The 21,136-nt window shown below is 59.1% G+C and overlaps 10 protein-coding genes across 10 annotated transcripts; 5 read left to right on the top strand and 5 right to left on the bottom strand.

The window, feature by feature from the left end:
* Positions 1 to 58: 58 nt before the first annotated feature.
* SCHCODRAFT_02355570 (uncharacterized protein) lies at positions 59 to 1,901 on the top strand. The gene is made up of 4 exons (XM_050342464.1): positions 59 to 215; positions 261 to 885; positions 937 to 1,704; positions 1,760 to 1,901. Coding segments are annotated over exons 2-4 (1,311 nt in total). The 5' UTR covers positions 59 to 215; positions 261 to 343; the 3' UTR covers positions 1,761 to 1,901.
* SCHCODRAFT_01321657 (uncharacterized protein) lies at positions 1,902 to 2,766 on the top strand. The gene is made up of 3 exons (XM_050341445.1): positions 1,902 to 2,110; positions 2,162 to 2,210; positions 2,295 to 2,766. Exons 1-3 carry the CDS (start codon positions 2,043 to 2,045, stop codon positions 2,697 to 2,699), a joined length of 522 nt encoding a protein of 173 aa, XP_050198670.1. The 5' UTR covers positions 1,902 to 2,042; the 3' UTR covers positions 2,700 to 2,766.
* A 148-nt stretch (positions 2,767 to 2,914) lies between these two features.
* Positions 2,915 to 3,832, top strand: SCHCODRAFT_02355548 (uncharacterized protein; the record flags this gene model as incomplete). Its single annotated transcript, XM_050342463.1, has 4 exons — positions 2,915 to 3,077; positions 3,132 to 3,202; positions 3,252 to 3,381; positions 3,559 to 3,832. Coding segments are annotated over exons 3-4 (349 nt in total), but the record flags the coding sequence as incomplete, so codon positions are not given.
* Positions 3,809 to 4,561, bottom strand: SCHCODRAFT_01038954 (uncharacterized protein). The gene has a single exon (XM_050340907.1). It carries the CDS (start codon positions 4,384 to 4,386, stop codon positions 3,958 to 3,960), a length of 429 nt encoding a protein of 142 aa, XP_050198668.1. The 5' UTR covers positions 4,387 to 4,561; the 3' UTR covers positions 3,809 to 3,957.
* A 279-nt stretch (positions 4,562 to 4,840) lies between these two features.
* Positions 4,841 to 5,676, top strand: SCHCODRAFT_02633116 (uncharacterized protein). The gene has a single exon (XM_003029499.2). It carries the CDS (start codon positions 4,849 to 4,851, stop codon positions 5,626 to 5,628), a length of 780 nt encoding a protein of 259 aa, XP_003029545.2. The 5' UTR covers positions 4,841 to 4,848; the 3' UTR covers positions 5,629 to 5,676.
* Positions 5,677 to 5,767: 91 nt separating this feature from the next.
* SCHCODRAFT_02690774 (uncharacterized protein) lies at positions 5,768 to 7,860 on the bottom strand (the record flags this gene model as incomplete). Its single annotated transcript, XM_003029106.3, has 4 exons — positions 7,807 to 7,860; positions 6,415 to 7,755; positions 6,228 to 6,363; positions 5,768 to 6,174 (listed from the first exon to the last, which is right to left on the bottom strand). Exons 1-4 carry the CDS (start codon positions 7,816 to 7,818, stop codon positions 5,768 to 5,770), a joined length of 1,896 nt encoding a protein of 631 aa, XP_003029152.1. The 5' UTR covers positions 7,819 to 7,860.
* An 874-nt stretch (positions 7,861 to 8,734) lies between these two features.
* Positions 8,735 to 13,700, bottom strand: SCHCODRAFT_02548256 (uncharacterized protein). The gene is made up of 16 exons (XM_050343655.1): positions 13,663 to 13,700; positions 13,270 to 13,576; positions 12,684 to 13,197; positions 12,533 to 12,583; positions 12,083 to 12,458; positions 11,791 to 12,026; positions 11,561 to 11,593; positions 11,259 to 11,450; positions 11,132 to 11,198; positions 10,664 to 11,059; positions 9,866 to 10,494; positions 9,785 to 9,817; positions 9,669 to 9,733; positions 9,483 to 9,615; positions 9,316 to 9,422; positions 8,735 to 9,259 (listed from the first exon to the last, which is right to left on the bottom strand). The coding sequence occupies exons 2-16, from the start codon at positions 13,409 to 13,411 to the stop codon at positions 9,186 to 9,188; spliced, it is 3,048 nt and encodes a 1,015-aa protein (XP_050198667.1). The 5' UTR covers positions 13,412 to 13,576; positions 13,663 to 13,700; the 3' UTR covers positions 8,735 to 9,185.
* Positions 13,701 to 14,657: 957 nt separating this feature from the next.
* Positions 14,658 to 15,391, bottom strand: SCHCODRAFT_02355489 (uncharacterized protein). The gene has a single exon (XM_050342462.1). It carries the CDS (start codon positions 15,241 to 15,243, stop codon positions 14,848 to 14,850), a length of 396 nt encoding a protein of 131 aa, XP_050198666.1. The 5' UTR covers positions 15,244 to 15,391; the 3' UTR covers positions 14,658 to 14,847.
* A 628-nt stretch (positions 15,392 to 16,019) lies between these two features.
* On the bottom strand, positions 16,020 to 18,333 carry SCHCODRAFT_02584607 (uncharacterized protein). The gene is made up of 3 exons (XM_003029104.3): positions 16,891 to 18,333; positions 16,703 to 16,832; positions 16,020 to 16,643 (listed from the first exon to the last, which is right to left on the bottom strand). Exons 1-3 carry the CDS (start codon positions 18,199 to 18,201, stop codon positions 16,192 to 16,194), a joined length of 1,893 nt encoding a protein of 630 aa, XP_003029150.1. The 5' UTR covers positions 18,202 to 18,333; the 3' UTR covers positions 16,020 to 16,191.
* A 212-nt stretch (positions 18,334 to 18,545) lies between these two features.
* On the top strand, positions 18,546 to 21,111 carry SCHCODRAFT_02548251 (uncharacterized protein). The gene is made up of 2 exons (XM_003029498.3): positions 18,546 to 18,657; positions 18,710 to 21,111. The coding sequence occupies exons 1-2, from the start codon at positions 18,622 to 18,624 to the stop codon at positions 20,978 to 20,980; spliced, it is 2,307 nt and encodes a 768-aa protein (XP_003029544.2). The 5' UTR covers positions 18,546 to 18,621; the 3' UTR covers positions 20,981 to 21,111.
* Positions 21,112 to 21,136: the final 25 nt, after the last annotated feature.

Raw genomic sequence — 21,136 nt, 5'->3', positions numbered from 1 at the left:
CTGCTATTGTTCTGTCCGTTTGGTTCCGCTGATGCCGAAGATTCGGCTTGCGTGCGGTACGAACGCCGCTTGGAATCAACCGCCACCATCTATCTCTCTCTTTTCTCCGTTTGTCGTCGTTGTGTCCAGAACCATCATCAGTTTGTTTGCGGAGTTCAGTTCTTGGCTGTCGTCGTTGGTTGAAGTTCGTTTCGTGGGTCTTGACCATCACCAAGGTGTGTTCATACCTTCTCTCCCCTTCGCATTCTGACCGACGGCAGACGGAGCAACAAGCCTTCACAGCATACCATCATCAAGGTCATCCGATACTGCAACCAGCGCAAAGAGCACCGAAGCAGCCACCATGAGCAGCCCGCCGTCGAGCGTCACGTCGGGCAGCATGATGGCCCTCAGCCCACCGTACACTCCCCCCAGCAAGCTACTCTCCCTCCCCAACAGCAACGGCGTCATCAGCCCCCCACGCAAGAACGGCTTCAGCCCGCCCCGCAACCGCAGCTTCAGCCCTCCCTTTACCTCGCCGCTCATGGGCCCCATCAGCCCGCCCCGCGGCGGTAGCGACATCTTCAGCCCCTCGCGCAGTAGCGATATCTTCAGTGCGCCGAGGAATGCGAACATCATCAGCCCCCCGCGCGCGAGTATGGGCACGGCGCTGCATCACCATGAGAAGCGGCACGACGACCTGTGGCGGGCGGATGGCAACCTGGTGCTCAAGGCGGGCGGGACCGTGTACCGCCTGCATGCGTCCTTCCTGGAGAAGTACTCGCCCGTGTTTGCGAGGATCCTGTCGCTGCCGCCGCTGGAGCTCTTCGATGACTGGCCGGTGGTGCGGCTGGATGATGACGAGCTCTCGTTTACGGTCTTCCTCCGTGCGCTGATGCATCCCGAGTGCGTTCCCCTCTCACCTCATTCCATCTTAGCCACTGACGCCGCCCCCAGGACCTACCCGCCGCCACCCGCGGCCCCCTCCCGGGCGACCTCGATGGCGATCCTCCGCCTCGCCACCAAGTACGAGATCCGCCACCTCCGCACGCGCGCCCTCCACCACCTCAACGTGCTCTTCCCGACCACGCCCCTCTTCAAGGGCTGGCGCGACCTCGGCAACCGCGCAGCGACCTTCCCCGACATCCTCGCCTACGCTCGCGAGTGCAACGCGCCCTTCCTCGCGCCCGCCTGCGCGTACAACCTCGTCTGCGCGATGCGCGACGCCGGCGAGCTCGCGGCCGCGACCGCCGCGCTCCCCGCCGCGGACCGCGCGCGCTACCTGCGCCTCTGGGCGGAGCTCGCCGCCGCGCACCAGCGGCTCACCGCGTGCGTGTTCGACCTGCCGAGCGAGGCGCCGGGCGCGCGGCGCGCGCGGTGCGTGGGCGGCGCGGCGTGCGTGGCGTGGCGCGCGCAGTACGTGGGCGTGATGGCGCTGGTGCCGCCCGCGCGGCTGCTGGTGCCGGGGTTCTGGGACATGCTGGGGCAGGTCGCGCCGATCGTGGCGCCGGGCGCGGCGCAGGGGGGCGCGGCGCAGGGGGGCGCGGCGCAGCAGCCGTGCCAGCCGTGCGTGAAGTACGTGCACGAGACGCATGAGGATGCGCGGAAGCGGTTTTGGGAGGAGCTGCCGGTGCTGCTCGACCTGGGGCCGTGGACGAAGCTGGTGATGATGCGGCTGGAGGCGATCGCGCCGCCGGCGAAGGAGATTCCGTTCGAGTATCCTTGGTGAGTGGGTTATGTGGCTGGGCGCATGGGGGCTTGGGTATTGACGTTCATACAGATCTCCTCCTCACATTCTCTTGCTTTGTTTGTGGTCTGACCGCCTCGCTTTTTGGATATCGTCTCGTCTCAAGGAGCGCTTCTCGACTGGATTCGACCTCGCCCGCAACGAACCCATTTCTCGTCTTCGACAAATAATCAGAAACGCAACAATCCCTCACCTTTCCTTCTCATTCTCGTCAAGACCAATAATCGCTCTCAAACTATCAAGGAAAACCAACGTTACCGCCGCTATACCATTCCCGTCGCCTTGTCTATCTTCAAGTATTCCTCTCACGACTCAAATGTCTCTCTCGCGCTTAAAGTTCTCGTGTTTGTATGCCTTCTCTTGTCCTTTGCTCGTATCATCCAGGTATGTATCCAGATTCTGAGGCGTCCGCATCATCTCACCATCCTCCTCCAGAAACACGAAATCATCCAGAAACAAGCTAGCCTTCCTATCTATTCTTTGTGTACGTCTCTTTACCTCAGCGCTCATTCCGTCTCTGCCCTTTCGTCCGTCAACCATCCCATCAGTCAACTGACCACTTTGCTAGGTATCCGTCGAATCGTCTCCGGGTTTTGTCAGCCTACTGTTCTCGACCCGCTCTACCCTATCTCTCTCTCGACCCGCTTTATCTCGCTGCTTTCGTGTCGCTATCCATCCTCCTCACCTATTACGAATGCTTGTACCTCGCCCGGATGACGGCGTGTCGTGGTTGTTGTTCTTCGCCCATGCGGCGTCATCTTGGTTGTCGTGTTCTCGCATGGGTTACAATGTGTTCTTGCATAGGTTACTGTTCCCGCCGCGTATGTCGGGGGCTGCTGTCCCCCGTACCACTTGCGGCTGCTTCTGTGCTACTTGGATATCCGTGCATACGTACCCGTCCTGTTTGTGTCCTCCGAGCTTCTCGCAGAATCATTCGTGCCTCACCTGTCCTTGCAACTCGCTACCGTTGTAGTACAGCTTGGGAATTTTGGACTATCTAGTTACATCTGAATGAACGATCTGTCTTTTCATGTCCGGAAGTTGTTGAGCATTGCTCCAAGACGGTTGGCGCGCAAGGAACGAGAAGGAGGCCCAGGGTGACTCATGGCGTGACAGTTCGACTTTCGGAGAAAGCCGGCCGAGGGCGTCGCGGTCACCTGACCGTTTGCCAGCGAAAAAAGTGCCGCGCGGCTCTGAACCCGTTCGACCATCGCGGCGACCCTCGTCGTCGTCCCCGCCGCCGTTCCCCTCACCGCCATCGACGTTGAGCACGGGTATTCTTGTCGTCGTCATCGCACCCCTCGTCCCTCGCATCCTGTTCGCCACCGGTTTCTGCAACGTGTTCATTCGTGTGCGAGATCCTTTGTGGCTTGTGGCTGTCGTGGGGGCTGACGGCGCTCCGCAGATGTCTATGAGCTAAGAATTGGACCTTTGCGTGCGCTCTGGAAGGAAAGGGAACAGGGACAGGCAGGATCGGTACGTCCTGACGCCATATATGCGCGCATAAGCGCTGACTGTGACCAAGCAGGCTATCGCCCGACATCTCTTGATTCTGACGACCATCGACGACGAGCAATATCATGTCCCTCATGTTCCAGGAGACGTCCGCGGAGAGCTTTGAGGAGAGCCTTATGGCTGGGGGATATGGGCGCTACGTACGTCCTCGTTTCGATCACGCCCCTATCGTCATCCTTTGCTCTGTGCGAGTGGTGCTCGTGGTTGTGCGGCAACATCGACACTACGCCAGGATATATGCCACAGATATTTACAGCTCCCGCTTCCTCTACTGGTTTGTCATTCTTGTCGTCCCGCCCATGCTGACCATCTCATAGAAAACCGCCGAGTGGCGCCCGGCACCGCTCTCCCCCGTCGGACCACCAGCTTCCCCCCACAAAAACGGGCAAGAATCTTCCCCTCGGCCGCCCCCGCCACGCATACATCCTGCCTCCCCGCTCACGTATCAGTATGGCCGACCGTCGCCCGGGCAGTCCTTCTCCCTTCAACCGGCAACGAGTATATTCTCGCAGCAATCGACGGCCGGACCGTTCAACTTCGCCAGCACTTCGACTGCGCCCTCGACGTATCCGACGCCGACGTCATTGCTGGGCTCGTACGCGGCGAATCCGTACCCGTCGGGCCCGTATTATTCGAGCGCGTATAATCTCGCGAACTCGAACGCCACCAATACTTCCGCCTCTTACCCCGCAACTTCTACCTACCCGCACTCCTCCCTATCGCCCCCCTCCCAGCATCCGTTCGCCAATACCTCCAATCAGCCCCCGACCGATCCAAACATCACCCTCCCCGCCGCAGACCCTGCCCGCGTCGCCCGCAAGCAGCGTCGCCTCGCAGCGTTCCGGCCCGCGCCCAACCCGCCGCGCCGCCTGCACGTCGTCCGGCTGGAGGGCGTGGGACGGGTCCTCTTGGATGTGGCGCCGCCCGGAGAGAGTGGGGGCGGGGAGCCGGCGAAGAAGAGGAGGCGGCAGGCGACGGGTGGTGGGCACGGTTCGGGGCACAGTCATAGCCAAAGCGGGCACAGTCATAGCCAAAGCGGGCACAGTCATAGCCAAAGCGGGCACAGTCATAGCCAAAGCGGGCATGGTCATAGTGGTGGCGGTCATCATCAAGGGCATAGTGGTGGTGGTCATCATCAAGGGCATAGTGGTTACAATCAACCCCACCACACCCACGCCTCCCCCACGCCGGACCCCCTCGGGCCCGCGACCGCGCCCAACTGGCCGGACGGCGAGTTCCCCTGGAGCGCGCGCGCGGAGGAGCGGGCGGCGCTGATGCGGTGGGAGCGCGCGGCGAAGGACGCGCTGCTGGATCGGTTTTTCGAGGAGGAGGAGGATGTGTGGGATGAGGGCGGTAGGAGTGGTGGTGGTGGGCGTGGGAGTGGTGGTGGTGGTCGCGGCGATCGAGGAGAGGGTCGCGGCGACCGAGGAGAGGGACGTGGCCGAGGAGAGGGACGTGGCGGTAGCAATGGTGGCTGTGAAGGAGGCGGCGGCGGACGAACCGGCGCCGACACCGACGACGAGGAGTGGAGACGGGCAGAGTGGGAGAGGCAGTGGGGGCTGAAGGAGCGCGTGGAGGCGCGGGCGAGGCGGGAGGCGGCGCGCATCATGTTGGAGGCGCGCGAGCGGGCGATGCAGGCGAGGCGGACGCCGCCGGGCGAGGGGCTGGGGATGGGAATGGGTGCTGGGCAGGAGGACGCGCGGCGGATGCAGCAAGAGGATACGCAGCAAGAGGATACGCAGCGGACGCCGACGCAGCAGGAGTACCCGCATCCTCGGCCCTCGGTCCAGGCGTCGCATCCTCAGCCCACCTGGCAGGCGACCGTTGACCAGTCGCTCGCGCACGCGCACGCGTTCAAGCAGACCCTCTTCGCGCTCCCGCCGGACGTGCGGGAGAAGTACCTGCGCACGCTGCCGCCGCATGAGGCGCTTGTGTTGCAGAAGCAGCTGTGGGATATACCCGAGAATTGGGTTCCGGTGGGGCACGGAGCTAGGCCGACGCAGCATCAAGACCAGGTCATGCAGGTACCGTTCAGGACGCAGGTGCAGGAGCCCCAGCAGCAGCGAGATCAGGCCATGCAGTCGCCACCGCTCCAGGCTCAGCCACGGCCCCTGCAGGACCTCACGACGTTGATGGACCCGCGGCTTCAGCAACTGCAAGCTCATTCACTGCAGCAGGAGCCCGTCGCTCCGCCGCCATATCAGCAGCCCGCATCTGCGCCATCTCAGCTACCAGCGTCTCCTTCCCAGTTGGCGTCGTCAGCTCAGCAACCTGCACCTTCGGCTCAACCATCCGCGCCGTCAGCTCAGCCACCCGCATCGTCCCCTTCCGACCAGCATGTTAATAGTAGTGGTACACATAGGACTTCGCCTGTAACGACGACATGAATCATAGTTTGAGAAAATAGTGTGTGTATCAGTTTTTCAGTATCGCGATAACTGTGCTCTCTCAGCGGATTCTTTCATCCTGCAAGACTGGTCCTGTTTCTGCGCGATCTCTATATCGATTCCTCCGCCTCTGTGATCTCTATTTCACCTCGTGCGTCCGCGTTTCTGCCCAACGTGAAAACTGTTCTCGAGGAACACTGTCCACCTCCATCATGTACTCCGTGCCGCCCTTTGCGACCAGCACCCAGACGTGCACGAGTGTCGAGTCAGGGACGACTGGCGAAGCGGGGACGAAGCCAGGCTTCCTATCGAGTGCTCCGTACACGATGCTCGGCAGCCCAGGCCGCCCATCCTCGTCGTCGAGGTTCATGTCAACGTTGACGAAGTCGACGAGGATGGTGTGGACGCGGTGGACGGCGGTCGGGTCGCCGAGCTGCGCGAGGAGCTGGTTGGCGCAGATCTTGAGATAGGTGCGCATGGAATGGGAGATGCAGTTTGGGGCGTCGACGTAGGGACCGCGGCTTCGCGGGCGGGTTTTTACAGGGCCTGGGACAGACGATAAGCGAGGATTTAAGGCTGGAAAACATAGACGTACGTACCCTCGTTCGTGCGCGCGCAGGACTGGTGATGCGAGGCATGCCAATCGATCTTCTGACATGCTCTTGAGCAGTAGAAGGCCGAGCCGCAAGAGCAGGTCTTCATCCTGGAAGGCATAGGAGTGTCACGATTAGGGCACTAAAACAAAAGTTCAGAAGACGAGTAAAGCGGCGAGCACACGGAGAATACCTTCATATTGCAGCAATGAGCAGCGTCGAGCTCCTTGTACGTCTCCCTTGCGTTCGCGAAGAACCAGAAGCTCCTGTGGAGGATGTCCCAGTCTGGCAATTGCAGCACGGGGTCGTTTTCGTCAAGGTCGAACAAGGCGACTATGTCTTCCGAGTCGTAGGCAGCGCGGAGCGCGGAGCGCCATACGAGACTAGGCACGACGGCCTTCGCGATGATGTCGCGTGTGTCACGCCAGAGGGTATCGGAGAACGGGGCGTCGCCTCTGCGCGGATGGGCGGAGGGGTAGGACACCGCCATGACCAGGTAGTGGAGCACGGGGACAAAGCCGCACTTGATGGCGTGCACGACGTCCGCGAGCAGGACCGAGGGGTTCTCCGCCGTTGGGACGAGGTGGGCGGCCAGAATCTTGACCAGCGCGCCAAGAGCACGGTGCTTATACGGCTCTGCCTCCAGCGCGTGCAGCTCTATCATCCTGGAGATGCGTTCGAGAGCAAGGACGGGGGGCCCGATGGACGTGCTCCTCCTGAAGTTGGCGATAAAGCTCGCGTCTCGGAGCAGGATGGTGTCGAGCAACGTGATGTACGTGTCGACGTAGTCCGCGTCGAAAGATGGCGCGGCACCGGATCCGGGGATTAAAATCCATATTGAGCGCTTGACAACCGAGCGAAGGACTTTTCCCGGATGGCTGCTGTCGAATTCCACGAGCCCTTCTTGCGCAGGATTGGGAGAGAAGCCCCTTCCCCTAGCGTGCAGCCCCAGGAAGAGCTTCGCGAGCAGATGCTGGCCCTGAGCGAGCTGGGGCTCTGGTTGCAGAGGGCAGAGCATTGTGAGCATCGACAAGATATCGCCCGTAAGTCCTGGGCAGGTCAACAGCGCCCGCGTGCCCTCCGCTGTACGCTGCGCGTGAGTAACCATGATATTCATGATGTGCACTCGGGCATGGGACGCCATTGCGAACCGACCGTCGGCTTGCAGATGGCATTGTTTATGCGCTTGGACGATTTGGACCTCGTCGTCAGAGAAGTGACCATATCGTGGGCTGAGGAAGCGAATCCATTGCCATACAAGGGGAAACCATTTGATCAGTTCCCGTTGCATGACGAGGGGTAGGAGATGGAGGTCACCGAGCAGGCGAGAGTATACGTGGAGGGAGTCGATGCCGGAGCCGGTAGCATGAAGGGAACCCTCGTCGAAAGGGGCGCACGGGATATTCGAAGGATGCAAGCACTGAAGTAATTCGCGAAAAAGGGGCATAGTGAGCTTCTCGTACGGCAGGTTGGGCGCATCAAAGTTGCCGAACATTGCTCTGAACTTCAGAGCAATGGAGGTACTTGGTTGTAGCTAGACATTCAGCGTGAGTGCCCTGTTGACTATATGCATTGAGCGACCTACGGGCGCCGCCATCGCGAGCAACGATCAATTCCGAGCACGTTTAGGCTTGTAAACCCGTGCATGTCAGTGGTCGTGAACTATTCTGAGACTATAGAGTTGAAGACGAACAAGGCAAAATCAGCGGAATATTCTAATGAGAAACCCGGTTTCTACGTTTTGCCTTCCTTATAAGGCAATTCTGTAGAAACCCGCACAACTTCTTTACACGAGGCTGGGTTTCTACCGGCGTCTCTCCGGCCGTGTGCCCGGGAGACGGTGATGCGCCATCAATCCCGCCTCCAGTTGCCGAAGCCGCCGAGCTTGCGGCACCTCCTCCGTTTGCCACAGTACAGCCTGTTTCCAGCGTAGTAGCCAGGTGTAGGGGTGTAAGATACCAGGCTACTGACTCCAATACGACACAGTCAGCCCTCTTAGCTAGCAGGACCGTCACTGACCCATAGGACATTGTGTCCACTGGTAGACACAATGGTCATGTGACTACAATGGAAAGGCAACCATTTACCCTCGGAAAGCACCCTCCAGAGGGTCCTAAGGTATATTCTGTGTCAGGATAAGGCTCTATACACTCATGTATGCATCTTTGCCTCAGATCTAAGAGGGATATCCTACAAAATTACTCAGCGGTGGCCGGCGCTGTCGAGCTCGTCTGCCTCTCGGAGTTGGCCGATAGCCTCGTGCAGTGATGCCGAGCGCGGCATTAATGACCTCGCCGGCGCGTCGCCGGGATGCTCGCCGACAGAAACCGGGTTTCTAGATAAGGTTTCTACGGTTGGGTTTCTCATTAGAATATTCCAAATCAGCAGACCGTAAGAGACAATTCGCCGCGAAGCAGATGATGGTTAATTGCAAGTGATGCGCGCGTGTCCCGGCTCGGCGTTTTCCGAGATTCATTGTGCGCCGCCACGGACATCAAAACAAACCTTCCTTCCTGCCATCCAGCTATATCAGACATGCGAGACAGGTATAAGCTGACTGCCAACAGGTACAACATAAACTCCCCGGGTACAATAACAGGCACGCCGTAAAGCGAGTAAGGCTATATGTACAACAGCAATGAAATAATAAATAGTCCTCCGGTATCCGGTCGTAAGTACAGCTCGTAAAGGTCGTAAGCGCAGGGAAAGAAGGTCATAAGCACGGGGTGGGCATATAGCATGGATCACAATGAACTGCGCGTCATCATGTGAGGCGCAGAGAAGATGAATATGCGTGTATCCAGTCCAAATGAAAGAAAGGAATCGTCCCCATACGTGATTGGCTCTGCGTAAACAAGAGCTGACCGCGCCGCCAAACAGGCAAGACATATTCAAGTCAATATACAACAGACCTTGCAAGCCCTTCCAAGCGCAGATAAATATCGAGTGGTATTCCGTAGACACTCAGGCCGCGCTAAGGTCATTATTGATCACTTTGCGGACCTCTGATTTCAGCCTGACGTAGCGTTCATCGTACGCTGGAGACGCCGCATGAGTGATCCGAAACATTCCTAGCCCAGTTGTCGACACGTACCGGGTATAGGCCACAAATCTCGTGCTAACAACATCGCGCGCAGCAAATCATGAGCGAGATCAAGAGCGCCCGACAAAGTACGATCCTGTCGGATGAGGGAGAGCGTCCTGCGCACATGCGTAAGCACTTCGAGTTGTCTCACAGCGGAGGAGGGCGTCGTCACTTACAGTTCGAGCTGGTTGGCGAGCCACGGTGCAGCGAAGGGCCGGTGAGCAAGCTCGATTCGCGCTATGCCATGAAGGGGAGCTTCGGGAAGAGCAGTGATACCGAGGCGTCCGATAGCTTCCTGCTGATAATCGACTACATATGCAGTTAGCTAGACTGGTCAAAGGAATGAGCTTCGAAAAACGCACTCCAGTCCTCGGCCTGCCTACGACTAGGGAAAGGAGAATAGGCGGGCGGACCAAGGCCTTGAAGTCTGCTTTCCGATCAGTGCTTGCTCGTCGAGGACCTCGTCAACGTTACTCACCGACGAAGTACAAGCGAGACCGTGGTACGGACGCTGTTGATGATTAGTTGTCATACAAAAAGCACTGGAATCGAGCCCTACTTGAAGATATGCTCCCTCGTCAGATAGACCTGCACGACGTCCGCGTCACCCGCAGGTCGACCGAGGTCATCCACACACGTATGCAGATCGAGCGCATCCTCGATCGCCTGCGCCTCCCCGAACGCCTCCTGCGCGGCCTCGACCTGCTCGTCCGGCGTCCACGGACTGTCGGGTCGGACCGTCGTCTGGCTGTCCCGCTCGAGCGCTGTCCGGTTGATCTGTTGGAGCTGCAGGCCACTGTCTCGCCTCAGCCTCTCGGATGACCAATTCTCGCCGCTGCTGGACGGACCCGCTGCGCTTGGCCAAGCGCCGCGAGGCTCCGATGTCCACGCACCGCTATCGCGAGCTCCTGGCGCCGAGGTAGGTGAGAAGGGTCCTGGGGTCGGCGAGAAAGGGGTAGCCGAGGGGAAGGAGCCTTCTTGTCCCATCCAAGCACCTTCCTGTTCGGCAAGAGGGGTCGCTTTCTCAGACAGCATGCCCCCAGCCTCGCCAAGGCGCACGACGAACTGCCATAGCACCATCGAGCGACAGTACAGCGCTGACAGGGTTTCCTTCTGCGTGGGCGCGTCTGCGGAGCGGAATACGGGATTTGCGCGATCGGTAGTCTCCGAAGGGAAAAGGATGGTAAGCTGAAAAGTGAGTGAGCAAGAGCAAAAAGGTACATTGGGTCAAGCTAAGCGAAAGAACGGGATCGTTGGCATGTAACAGTGAGCGAACGAAGGTAGGAGACCCCGAAGTGACGAGGGGAAGATAGGCTCTGGATAGCGACGAAAGAAATTCACAAACCATATTACGCACATTCGCCGCCTCCCCAACAAAATATCGTGGAACTTTGCGTCCAAATGCAGCGCACTCGGCGGCATGCTCAGCGACCAGGCTCACCGCCGCCCAACAAAGCCGTCGCGACTCCTCGTCCGTGATGCTGCGCCTATCTTCCTGACTCCTGGTGTACGCAGGCCATCCCGTAACCGCGCCAGCGTCGGCGCACCTGCAGCCGCGAGGGCTGTTCGCAGATACCCTGCCTCCGGGAACGGTGGGGACTTGACGCGGGGCGAAGCGTACGATATCAGGATCGGCGGCGTCTCGGGCGCAGAGACCCAGGCCGGCGATGAGGCGGTCGGCTTCCTGGAGTGCGCGAGGGAATTCCGACGGGGCATATTGGGGGTGGAGTGATAATTCGAATACGGCGAGGATCTAAGAGGGAAAGGAGGAGATAAGGGTCTAATTAGCTGCATTCTACTTGGAAGACGAGGCATTTTAGCTCACCACAGCCGCCTCCGCTAACCGAAGGTCGATATGGGTCGCTGAGCCCATATGAGCGCGGGCGGTATTTCTAGGTTGCAAATGAGCTTTCATATCGATACGTATATCACGAATGATGAGTCAAACGCACCGATAGTGAAGCGCTCTCTCCCGCCCTTGCGCGCCCCATTCGGCTTCGCTCGATCTCATGAGGATTGCAAGGGCAAGGGCTGCGAGAAGGAATGCTGGCTGAATACTTGGGCGTATATCATCGTTGTAGAGGTCTTCAAAGAAGCTTTCAAGGTGGAGGAAGGAAAGCCAGTGAGGGGTGTCGGCTCGAAATCTGTGGGAAGCAAGTCAGAGACCAGGAAGCCATTATCCACCGAAAGGAGGGGAGAAAGGCCGAGGGCATGACTGGGATGTGTGAGAGACGAAGGCAAAAGGACTGCGCACAAGTATGTGAAGTTATTCCGTATCTCCTCGAGCCTTTGGAGCGAGTACGCGCGTGATGATTGAGCGTCGAGGTGGCGATGACCGTGCCAGTGAGGCAGGTGTGGGCGTGTATGTGGGCAGTCCGCAGCGTGTGCGTCGGCATTTCGATCGTCGAGCGGCATGGAAAGGGCATGATCAGAAAGAACCAGTCAGCGGGCTCGCTACGCATGCAGAGGTGGAGCGCGACGCACGAAGACTCAGCGCTGAGGAAGCGCGCCCACCACTCGCTGTTGCCCGCCTGCGCCATGCTCCCTGCGCGCTGGCGGCGCCTGCTACTCTCGAGCTGCGGTGGCCGACTCTCGAGCGGGCTTGTGGGTACGGTCAGGACGCTCAGATGTGACGTAGTCTTTTCCAAAGCGCGCGAATTTGTGGACGAGCTGCCGCGCGCCCCCGCGCGGCGGCTGAACGTCGGCTCGAGTTGCGCATTCTGCCCCGGATAAGCAACATGTCGTTTACTGTTCAGAGACTAGCCCCCGCACTCACCTGATCGCGCGCAAGCGCACCCGTGACTGGGGCGAGCCGGGAATGATACGGGGACGAAGGTGCGAAGTCCGGGGGCGCGGCAGGGTAGTCGTTGGGCGTGGGTGGGTATTCGGGAGCAATAGGCGGGTTGTAGTCGGTGGGGGAACGTGTGTAATCGGCGGTCCTTGATGCAACGACAGCGTAATCGGTGAGGGGTGCGCTACCGGGCTCGGCGATTATTGTCAGCGAGTTGTCGAATCGGCGCCGCTTGGGGTCCCGGTCGCCATCATCCTCCCGCGGTCGCTTGCCGCAGGCGCGCTGTCGCGTCCCAGGACGCTTGTCTGGGCCACGACGCTTTGGGACCGGGTCGTACTCGCAGGGATTCTCGCGTTTCTTGCTACACAGAGTACGAAGCCATCAGCGCCGGAAGAATTGTTGAGATGAAGGGTACGAAGGACAGGGAGAACGCACCAGTTGTGGCACGAGGGCCGTGTCGAGTCGCACTTGATCTTGCGCGCGCGGCTGGGGAGGGTGTCGCGTGTTCATAAGCGGCGGGGGAGAAGCAGCGGGGCGCGCATGTACATGAGCGGCGCGTCGATGTCTCGAAAGACTGATCACGCACCACTGCTTGCACGCGATGACGACGTTGGTCGAGGCGCGACGCGTATTGGCGGCTGACCGCGATGAGGACGGTTGGGCCCGGCTCGGCGGCGCGTCGCGCTCCGTGCTTGTCCCCGCGGACTCGAGCGGAATCGTTGTTTGCGCGACAGCAGGAGAGCGCTGGGGTGGTGGCGATTCTAGCTGCGCGACGCGCGGTTCTGGCGGCGGAACGGGGGGTAGGGGTGCCAGAAAACGTGCATCACGCGCTGCGGGACTCTCGCGATCGATGAACCTGCGTTCATCGACCCGTCGGGCCTCTGGCATCGATGGGGGGTGCGCGACAGGATAGGGAGCACTAAACGCGCTATAGGCGCCGTCGCGTGCGGCGCTCGGAGGCTGTATAACGTGCGGGTACGGAGGCTGTTGGCCCACGACGGACGGGGGAAGAGCGTAATCCTCAACCTGCGTGCCGGCATGCTGATCGCGCGCGCGTTGTTGATCATGACGATGGTTTAGATATCGGGCCTTGTCAGGGACTGTTTAGCGTTCGCATGCGGGAAACGCGGTTCTGAGCATACACTGGCCAGGGGGATAGGAACGATCCTTACAGTTCTCGGTGCCTAGCGGGGGAAGCGCGTTGGTAAACGCGTGCGCGGGCGGACGCGCCACTGGTCGAGACGCGTCCGATGAATGGGGGAAAGCTTGCGCGGGGTAGGGGAGGTAGGGGTCCAGATGCGTGTTTGCTGTCATCGCAAGCCTCGGCGGGCTAGGTGGCGGTTGAGACCAACACGCTGAGCAGTGCGCGCGCCCTTGGAGCTGAGGACGAGCCGGACGTTCGGCAGCGGTAAAACCACGGGCAACGCGCTCGGCCACGAGGGAAAGTCCCAGATCAGAAGTTCGTGTTCCTGGGCTCTGCTGTCATTGGATGAGCCTACAGTCATGTTCGCACGGTGATAGATGCTTGCCTGAAGGGCAAGTGCAGTTCATAAAGGCGTACTCACTGAGCTTCAACGAGCGCTGGTGTTACGGACTGATATCTCGGACCAAGAGGTTCTCAGATATCAGATGAGTCGCCGTGGAGCTGGGCGCCGCTGCCCGCCATCGCCATCTGGTTGCGGTCGAACTGTGCGCCAAGATTCATCTCTGATGGCGTGGGCGGCGCCGTCGCCCACGCGATGGCGGGTGCCTGAAGCTGCGCGCCTTCTCATCGGAACGGACTGCCTGCTCGACCTCCGCCCACGGCACGCACGAGCTTCCCCAGTTCCCCGCGCTTCTCCTCATTCAACGGTTCCCGGCGGGCCGTCGCTTCAGGCGGCAGTGGCGCGGAGTTCAATAGGGTTACGCGCGCTTGTGCTGCGCGCATTCACAGAAGATGCGCCCGTTCCGGTGGCGGAACACGACTGGCTGGCCGGCTCGGCGAAGGAGCTTGCCGGTATTGGTTCGGAAGACTCCGAGCAGAGACGGTTGGGATTGAGCACAGCTTCATTTTTGTGAAGACTGATATCGAGACTGACAGCAAGAGATACACTATGTTCTCCTTCGAGGTTGCCCGTCAGAGACACAACGAAAGCTTTGTAACGTCGCGGCGCACCTTCACAAGCTTTTGGGATGAGCAATGCAGAAACTCTGACGCTTTCTTGCCCCCAGAAACTTTCGTCACCTTGGAGTTCGCATAGAGTTGCTCCTTGTACGTCTTACGGACTTCGTTGGAGTTTTAAACCGACGGGCGACGGGCAAGCATTCGCCGCTGTCGTGAATACTTGCACGCGAGAGTTTAAGAGTCGAGCAGCGCCTTGTCTCAGTTAAGAGACCGACAGAGTGCGTAGCGTGCGTCAGGCCAGATGGTCAAAGGGATGACGACGTCGTTCTTCAGTCCGAGAATGAAGACTTTGCCGGTCGTCGCATGCTCTTGAGCGTCCTCGCAGATATCAAGCAGCCTCACGTTTAGCGAGCGATACAGGAGGATCAGAAGGCCACATCCCAGAGAGAACCAATATGCGCCAGAGCGCGGTGTGCGCCTTCGTCGTCGCGAGATTACGCAGGATCGTCGAGTTGGCGACGATGCCCGGCGCGGAATTCAAGCGGGTCTCAAGGTATAGTCGGCGCCGAAGCACATTCGCCTGAGTTTGGAGAGTCACGAGAAGCGCCCGATCACGACGCCGACAAAGACGCCCGGGTGCTCGCCCTCAAAACGCCTCATTGGGTCCCACGTGCCGGTGCGCGGCAGACGCGTCTTTGATGCTGAGACCTGCTGGATAGTGACCAAGAGACCGTTTCTGACGGTCACGATTAACCAGTGGACCTGTGGGATGTGGGCGATAGGAAGAAATTGGGGGCCGCGCGAGCGTGCCTTCGACGGCGAGAGTGTTGGCGACGAGGTTCACAAAGATGTTGCAGCATACACCCATGCAGTTCGCCAGCGACGAGAGCGCGTAGCCATCCTCGCAGATCAAGCACATATTGTCGTACAAATTGTGGGACGGATAATCCACGTCGCGCCCGCCTTGAAAGGCAGGGTTTAGGAGGACGATCCTCTTCCAGATGGACGGGAGATGCGCCAGGAGACTTGTTGATGTAGACATAGAGTATAGTATTTGCAGAGGCGAGTGAGCCTCGAAAATTGTTGTGGCAGCGTTCCTATCGAGAGGGTGCGAGTGTATGCGGTTCGAGCTGAGGGAGCCGACGAGCAGCCAAGAGAGTGATGGCGAGAGAATTTGGGAGAAGATCGTAGGATATCTCTCGAGAGTGCGTTAAGCGACCAAGCCTTCGACAGTTGTCGCTTCTCACGTTGTTGAAAGACGTTATAAGAACCCACATGTGCCCAACTCTTGCTCGATTCAATTGGCGCAAATTAGGAGGCGAATGCTGGTGAGCGAAGTTAGTAATTGGTAGCTCCAACCTTCAGTAATTTTGAGCAAATCAGTGTGCTAACCAGGAAGGAGACTTCGCGAATAGTCCGAAGTTCATGGAGGGAAAAGACAATGAACGCGTCGCCGGGGCTTGCTTGTGTATGTTTGCGTTTCGTTTCCCACACCCCTTTCTCTCACGTGCACAAGTCACATGCAATAGCTGTCCCCGAGGGGCCATAGCAGCAACCGACCCTTCTCGAGCTCAACTACGTACAACTCTCACGCATGAGCCTCTTCATTTGCACGCTTTCAAGGCAGGCGAACTGCTCTGCATACTCATTCTTTCTCGTCGAAAGCCTCACCAGGATGCAGACTCGCAACGAATACCTCCATCCCACTGCTAGTGGATGCGGGGAGACACAGTAGAGGTTCTCCGAGCTGCAAGACAATGTGCACACCTATAATCATGGCAATGAGCCAAGCCAAATCTTATAAAGGGCAATGACGGAGCGGCGAACACCATGCATCCTGGCGACTGGCCATTCGCAGCGATTGATAAACAAGGGTACATGCCGACGAATATGAACGAAATTAAGCGAGCTATAGTATCGCCAGATAGGCACTTTCGGCGCACCTTCAGTGTCCTTCCGAAACAAGAAGGTCGACGGTCCATGAACCGCCTCAATCTCTCCTTTCCCCTAACAAGTCCGTCGCCGACATCACCCCAACCTCCATCACCATCGGCTGCCCACCACTGATTCCCACCCTGACCCAAACCGCTACCATCGCTAACTGCTCCTCGCTCTCCACGATACCCAGCTCCCTCTTCGCCCACTCCACCTCAAGGTCGAAAGCGCCGTACGTTATCTCCGCATGCTCCCTCCCCGCCGCGCTCACCTTCCCCGCCACGAAGAAATCGACGAGCACGGAGCGCACGCCACGGAGCTTCCCCGATACCCTATCGCGCAGCTTGTTCGGGTCCCCATAGCGCGCGATCTGGTCGCGCGCGCACGTCGCGAAGAAAGCACGATCGAGGTAGGTGAGCCAGCTAGGCGAGAGGTCGCGGAAGCGGTAGAAGTTTGGCATGTCCTGGGCTTCGACCGTAATGTCGCTTGACAAGACGGTGACCAAGCCTACGACAATTGAGCGATGGGTAAACTAGAATGGATGTTGTTGTAGAATGAGTACGCACCGTTGTGATCCCGAGAGCAGCACGCGCCGTGGGATGTGCGCCAGTGGGCTTGTTGACAGGCTTTGGAGCAGTAGAATGCTCTGGCGCACGCGCACAGCTTGAGCTTCGGGTTCTTGTGAGATCGAGGGCACTGTCGAGTCCGGCGCATCAGTCATTGTAACTCAAGTAATATCCAGCTCACGGCTTACCGTGATATTCGCGCAGGATCTTAGCTCTGCGATATACTTTTTAAACCCCTTATGGGCCGCGTCATAGTCCTCAAATCGACGCGAGAGCGTCCGCCACTGCAACGAGTCCTGGCATGCAAGGGTTGAAGAGTCGAGCAGCACCTTGCCGCGGGCCACAGATCGACGAAGCGCGTAGAGCACTGCGGGCCAAACAGCCATAGGGATGACGACGTCGTCCATGAACCGGACAACGAGCGCTTTGCAGTTCGCCGCATGCTCCCGAGAATCCTCGCGGATATCTTCCAGCCTCACAGTGAGGATGCGGTACAGGAAAACCAGGAGCCCGCAGTCCAGACACTCGACAAGCATAGATCGCGTCCGCCTTTGTCCTTCACGCTGCCCGAGGATGCACCCGAGGAACTCCATCCACAGGCAGAGAACATAGTGCTGATGGGGCTCGGCCTCCAGCCACGCGAACACGGTCGTGACCAGTACCGAGATACGCACGAGCGTAATGTGCGCTTTGGTCGCCGCGAGATTGCGTAGGAGCGTTGCATCGGTGGCGATGCGCGGCGCAAGTTCGGAGTAGGCCGTGAGGTGGTAGTCGTCGCCGGAGCACGTGCCTTTGGGGTTGAAGAACCACGAGAGGCGGCCGATCATGACGCCGGCGAAGAGGCCGGGGTGCTCGTCCTCAAAGCGCATCAGTGCTTCCCATGCGCAGGTAGCCACGGATGCGTCCTTATTGCAGACAAGCTGCTGGAAGGTGTAGAAGAGACGATGCATGATGGAGGCTATCTCCTTGTTCAGTTTTGGGATGTGAGTGATGAGCGCGAAGAGTTCGGGAAAGAAGTCCGGCTGCGCGACCATGGCTTTGACCGCGAGATCGTTGGTGACGAGATTTTCGAGGATATCGGAGCAGACTCCCATGCGGTTTGCGAGAGGCGAGCACACAAAGCCATCCTCGGAGAAAAGACACGTATTATCACGCATCTTGTAAGGTACGTCGAGGTCGCGGAGATTATGAGAGGCTGGGCTGAGAAAGACGATCCACTTCCAAACGGATGAAAAATGCGCCAGGAGCATCGACTGGGTAGACGGAGGAGCATTGTTGATGTCGACACAGAACATCGAGTATATCTGTAGAGCATCCAGACCTTCGGAGATTATTTCTGCAGCTTTGCCATCCAGCGGGTGTAGGGGTATGCGAGACGTGCCGATATAATAGAAGAGAAGTCGAGAGAGCGGTGGTGACAGAATGCGGAAAGGTATTTTGAGTGACTTGTCCAGTGCTGGATACGCGAGCGAGAACTTCTGCCAGATAATGCTCCTCATGGTGTGCTCAAAGACCCTAGGCGCGTTGCGGAGCGAATTTGGTTGTGGAGACACTCTCTTAAGCGTATAGATAGATACAGCGAGGATTAGATCAAGAGTAGAATTTGGGAGATAGATTGTGCGATGACTGAGTGAAGATGGAGACAAGGAACGACGACGTGCCCGGGCCCGCATGTGTATGTATGTATTTGCACACTGTTTCCCACGCCCCTTTTTCACGTGCGCAAGTCACGCGCAAGTTGAACTTTGTGACCCATGACTCTTGGGTAATCGCAAGACGGAGTGGATGTCTTGATAAGTAACATCTAGAGTCTAGTAGGGAGGTGTTCACTGATTTCTCTATAGTGCGGAGTGACCGCGGGTGAACCGAGCATGAAGGCGCACCCAAAATGGGGACAATAACCGTTCCGAGGGCCGTGCATGCGCAGACCTGCGACGGATCCTTCTCGAGCTCGAGTACGTACGTCTCTCACGCAAGGGCCTTTCCTTCTGCAAACTTATAAGGCAGATAGTGTATGCAGAATGCTCATTCCTTCTTATCGCAAGACCGGCGAACATGCATATTCACAGCCATCACCACCATCCCACTGCTAGTGGGCACGCGCAGGCAGGGCAGGTGTATCTCGCGATGCAGGGGTACCACCATGGCTGCGAGCCATATCTTTTGCAGGGCGATGACGGTACGACGTACGCCATACATCCCGGTGATTGGCCGTGGTCACCACAGCCCTTCGCATCTGGCGCCGATGCTTCCGCGTACGGCGCAAACCAGGCCGCAAATGCACAATGCGCCCCCATCCATTCAATGAATCCATACTTTCCATCCCATGCGTACTATCAGCACGCTGTATCCCCCGCATTTGTGCAATATCTGCCTCAAATGCCTCAGCTCTACGTACCGCCTGCATGTGTGGCGGCGGTGTCGGAATCAAATCGGTTTGTGACAGACTCATACCATCCTGCCCAGAGCGTTCAGCCACCGACGTCGTGTGCGGACAGTCTGAAGGCCCCCAAGCCCAAGCGACCTGACGAGGGTGTACCCACAATTATCGTCGACCTGGATGAGGTCCCCGACATCGTCGTCGAGGACTGCGACAGCGGCGATGCTCAATCACCTGAAGCTGGTTCAGCCACGCCCGCCACAAACTCGTCGGACGGCACTCACCTGCATCCTCATTGGCACGAGCGTAGCGCGAGCCCGTCGGAAGGGTCGCTCGCCCCGAACCGGCCGAACGGGGCGCCCGCCACGAATACTTCCGAGGATCCACGCCTGCTACATCCCTGCATCCGCGCCATAAAGTCGGTCTCGTGCCACTGCACGCCGCGCGTGCCGCTCTTGAAGGACCTTTCTTCGTCCTCTACATCCCCTTTGGCGTCTCTGACAGCGCACCCATCGTCCACCACCGCTTCAACCGGTCCAACCGCCTCAGATGCTGCAACCGCTGCGGGTACCTCAACGGCTACCACCGCTCCTAATATTTCCACCGCTCCTGCTCTCACCGCCCGCCCCGTCTCCTCTCCGCCCATCATGGCCGCCGCCATCGTACACATGTTCCCGTTTTCACCGCTTATACCCAAGGTGCCGCTGGTGTCGGCGGGATTGCTGGGTGCGCCGGCGGGGTCCTTCAGAGCACGGCTGCCGCCCGGGTTCGTGCCCGGGGTGCTGTCGCCGTGGGTGGTGGATGGGCGCGGGTTGTCACTGCAGCCATCGCCCGCCGGGGACGCCATGGGCCTCCAGCCGACTACCGCGGGCGACGCTGAGCCCCTTCCGCCCTACTCTCCAGCGCCGTCCATGGGGTCGGTGACCAGCCACTGGGATGGCGAAAGGCTGGTTTCCGCCAACTGGGACGGAGAAAGGCTGGCAAGCGATCCCTGGGGTCACGAGGGTGCGGTCCGGCGATGGGTCGAGGAGCTGGATAAGTTCATGCACGGAGGCGGTGGTGGTATGGGTGCGAAGAATGAGAGGCCGACGCGGGCGGAGGTTAGTGAGGTCAAGGGTACTGGAGAAGCCAAAGCCGACGATGCCGGGGAAGCGAAAGTCAAAGAGCATGGCGAAGACGCCAAAGCCGTCCAAGCTGACGACCACACCGACCTCCTCGACCACACCGACTTCCTCGACCATATCCCCTGGCCCATCCTCCGCGATCCTGAGTCGCCTGCGCTCGATGACCCTCGATCGTCTACCCTGAGCACCTCGGAGGTCGCCCCGCGCGACACCGTCTCGGCCTCCCCCGACCTCGCCCACTCCATCACCCCCCTCTCCGTCAACCTCTTCTTCCGCGCCGCACGGCGAGTGACGCTCGGCGACTACGCCGCGCGCCAGGCGACGCTGAACGACCACGCCGCGCACTGTCTCGCGTACAACGTCCAGCCACGCACACCGAGCAGCCACACTGCACGCCCGATAACGCCCGACGACTGCGCATGGCGCGCGCTGCTGAGAAAGAGTCACCGCGCGTTCAGGAGGGCGAGGGAGGTGGTGGAAGAAAGGCTGAGGGAGGCAGGGCGGATGATGAGGAATGTGAAAGAGGTGCACTGGAAGGACGGCGTGAGCACTGCGAAGGTGAACCCTGCGGACGAGGACGAGGTTGTCTTGTACATGGCCGGCGATGACAAGCGAGGTGAATCTGCGAAGGACGGAAGGGATGATGACGAGGAGCAGAACTTGAAGCGCCAGAATCTGGAAGACGCCACGCCTCAGAAGCTCGAGGACACCCTGCGCGCGATCAATGTCGTCCTTCAGACGCTGGACGTCTTGCGTCGGCTGGATGGGTATTGAGACCTAGCGGAAGGAGGACAGATGTGTAGGAATGAACAAGAAGACAATTAAATTACTTGTATACGGCCGACATGTATTACTATATCTACCTGGAATATTGAGTCAGAACAAAGCTTCAGCGACGTGAACCGAACACACCTCTGCCCAGAACAGCCA

The sequence above is a fragment of the Schizophyllum commune genome (assembly GCF_000143185.2).
Source record: "Schizophyllum commune H4-8 unplaced genomic scaffold SCHCOscaffold_9, whole genome shotgun sequence".
Taxonomy (NCBI): domain Eukaryota; kingdom Fungi; phylum Basidiomycota; class Agaricomycetes; order Agaricales; family Schizophyllaceae; genus Schizophyllum; species Schizophyllum commune.
The sequence above is the reverse complement of the archived record's forward strand: the minus strand, read 5'-3'. Positions and strand labels throughout refer to the sequence as shown.

Excerpts from the sequence above, each read along its gene's own strand:
- SCHCODRAFT_02355570 (XM_050342464.1), top strand. The coding sequence starts at position 344 with ATGAGCAGCCCGCCGTCGAGCGTCACGTCGGGCAGCATGATGGCCCTC. Across the intron at positions 886-936 it reads CGTGCGCTGATGCATCCCGA|GACCTACCCGCCGCCACCCG; the intron begins GTGCGTTCCCCT and ends CGCCGCCCCCAG.
- SCHCODRAFT_01321657 (XM_050341445.1), top strand. The coding sequence starts at position 2,043 with ATGTCTCTCTCGCGCTTAAAGTTCTCGTGTTTGTATGCCTTCTCTTGT. Across the intron at positions 2,111-2,161 it reads CCTTTGCTCGTATCATCCAG|AAACACGAAATCATCCAGAA; the intron begins GTATGTATCCAG and ends ATCCTCCTCCAG. Across the intron at positions 2,211-2,294 it reads CCTTCCTATCTATTCTTTGT|GTATCCGTCGAATCGTCTCC; the intron begins GTACGTCTCTTT and ends CCACTTTGCTAG.
- SCHCODRAFT_01038954 (XM_050340907.1), bottom strand. The coding sequence starts at position 4,386 with ATGCCCTTGATGATGACCACCACCACTATGCCCTTGATGATGACCGCC.
- SCHCODRAFT_02633116 (XM_003029499.2), top strand. The coding sequence starts at position 4,849 with ATGTTGGAGGCGCGCGAGCGGGCGATGCAGGCGAGGCGGACGCCGCCG.
- SCHCODRAFT_02548256 (XM_050343655.1), bottom strand. The coding sequence starts at position 13,411 with ATGACAGCAAACACGCATCTGGACCCCTACCTCCCCTACCCCGCGCAA. Across the intron at positions 10,495-10,663 it reads TTGTTGGGGAGGCGGCGAAT|CTTACCATCCTTTTCCCTTC; the intron begins GTGCGTAATATG and ends CTCACTTTTCAG. Across the intron at positions 9,734-9,784 it reads GTCTCGCTTGTACTTCGTCG|ACTTCAAGGCCTTGGTCCGC; the intron begins GTGAGTAACGTT and ends ATCGGAAAGCAG.
- SCHCODRAFT_02355489 (XM_050342462.1), bottom strand. The coding sequence starts at position 15,243 with ATGTCTACATCAACAAGTCTCCTGGCGCATCTCCCGTCCATCTGGAAG.
- SCHCODRAFT_02584607 (XM_003029104.3), bottom strand. The coding sequence starts at position 18,201 with ATGAGGAGCATTATCTGGCAGAAGTTCTCGCTCGCGTATCCAGCACTG. Across the intron at positions 16,833-16,890 it reads GATCCTGCGCGAATATCACG|TGCCCTCGATCTCACAAGAA; the intron begins GTAAGCCGTGAG and ends CGGACTCGACAG. Across the intron at positions 16,644-16,702 it reads CTGCTCTCGGGATCACAACG|GCTTGGTCACCGTCTTGTCA; the intron begins GTGCGTACTCAT and ends CAATTGTCGTAG.
- SCHCODRAFT_02548251 (XM_003029498.3), top strand. The coding sequence starts at position 18,622 with ATGCGCAGACCTGCGACGGATCCTTCTCGAGCTCGA. Across the intron at positions 18,658-18,709 it reads CGGATCCTTCTCGAGCTCGA|ATAGTGTATGCAGAATGCTC; the intron begins GTACGTACGTCT and ends CTTATAAGGCAG.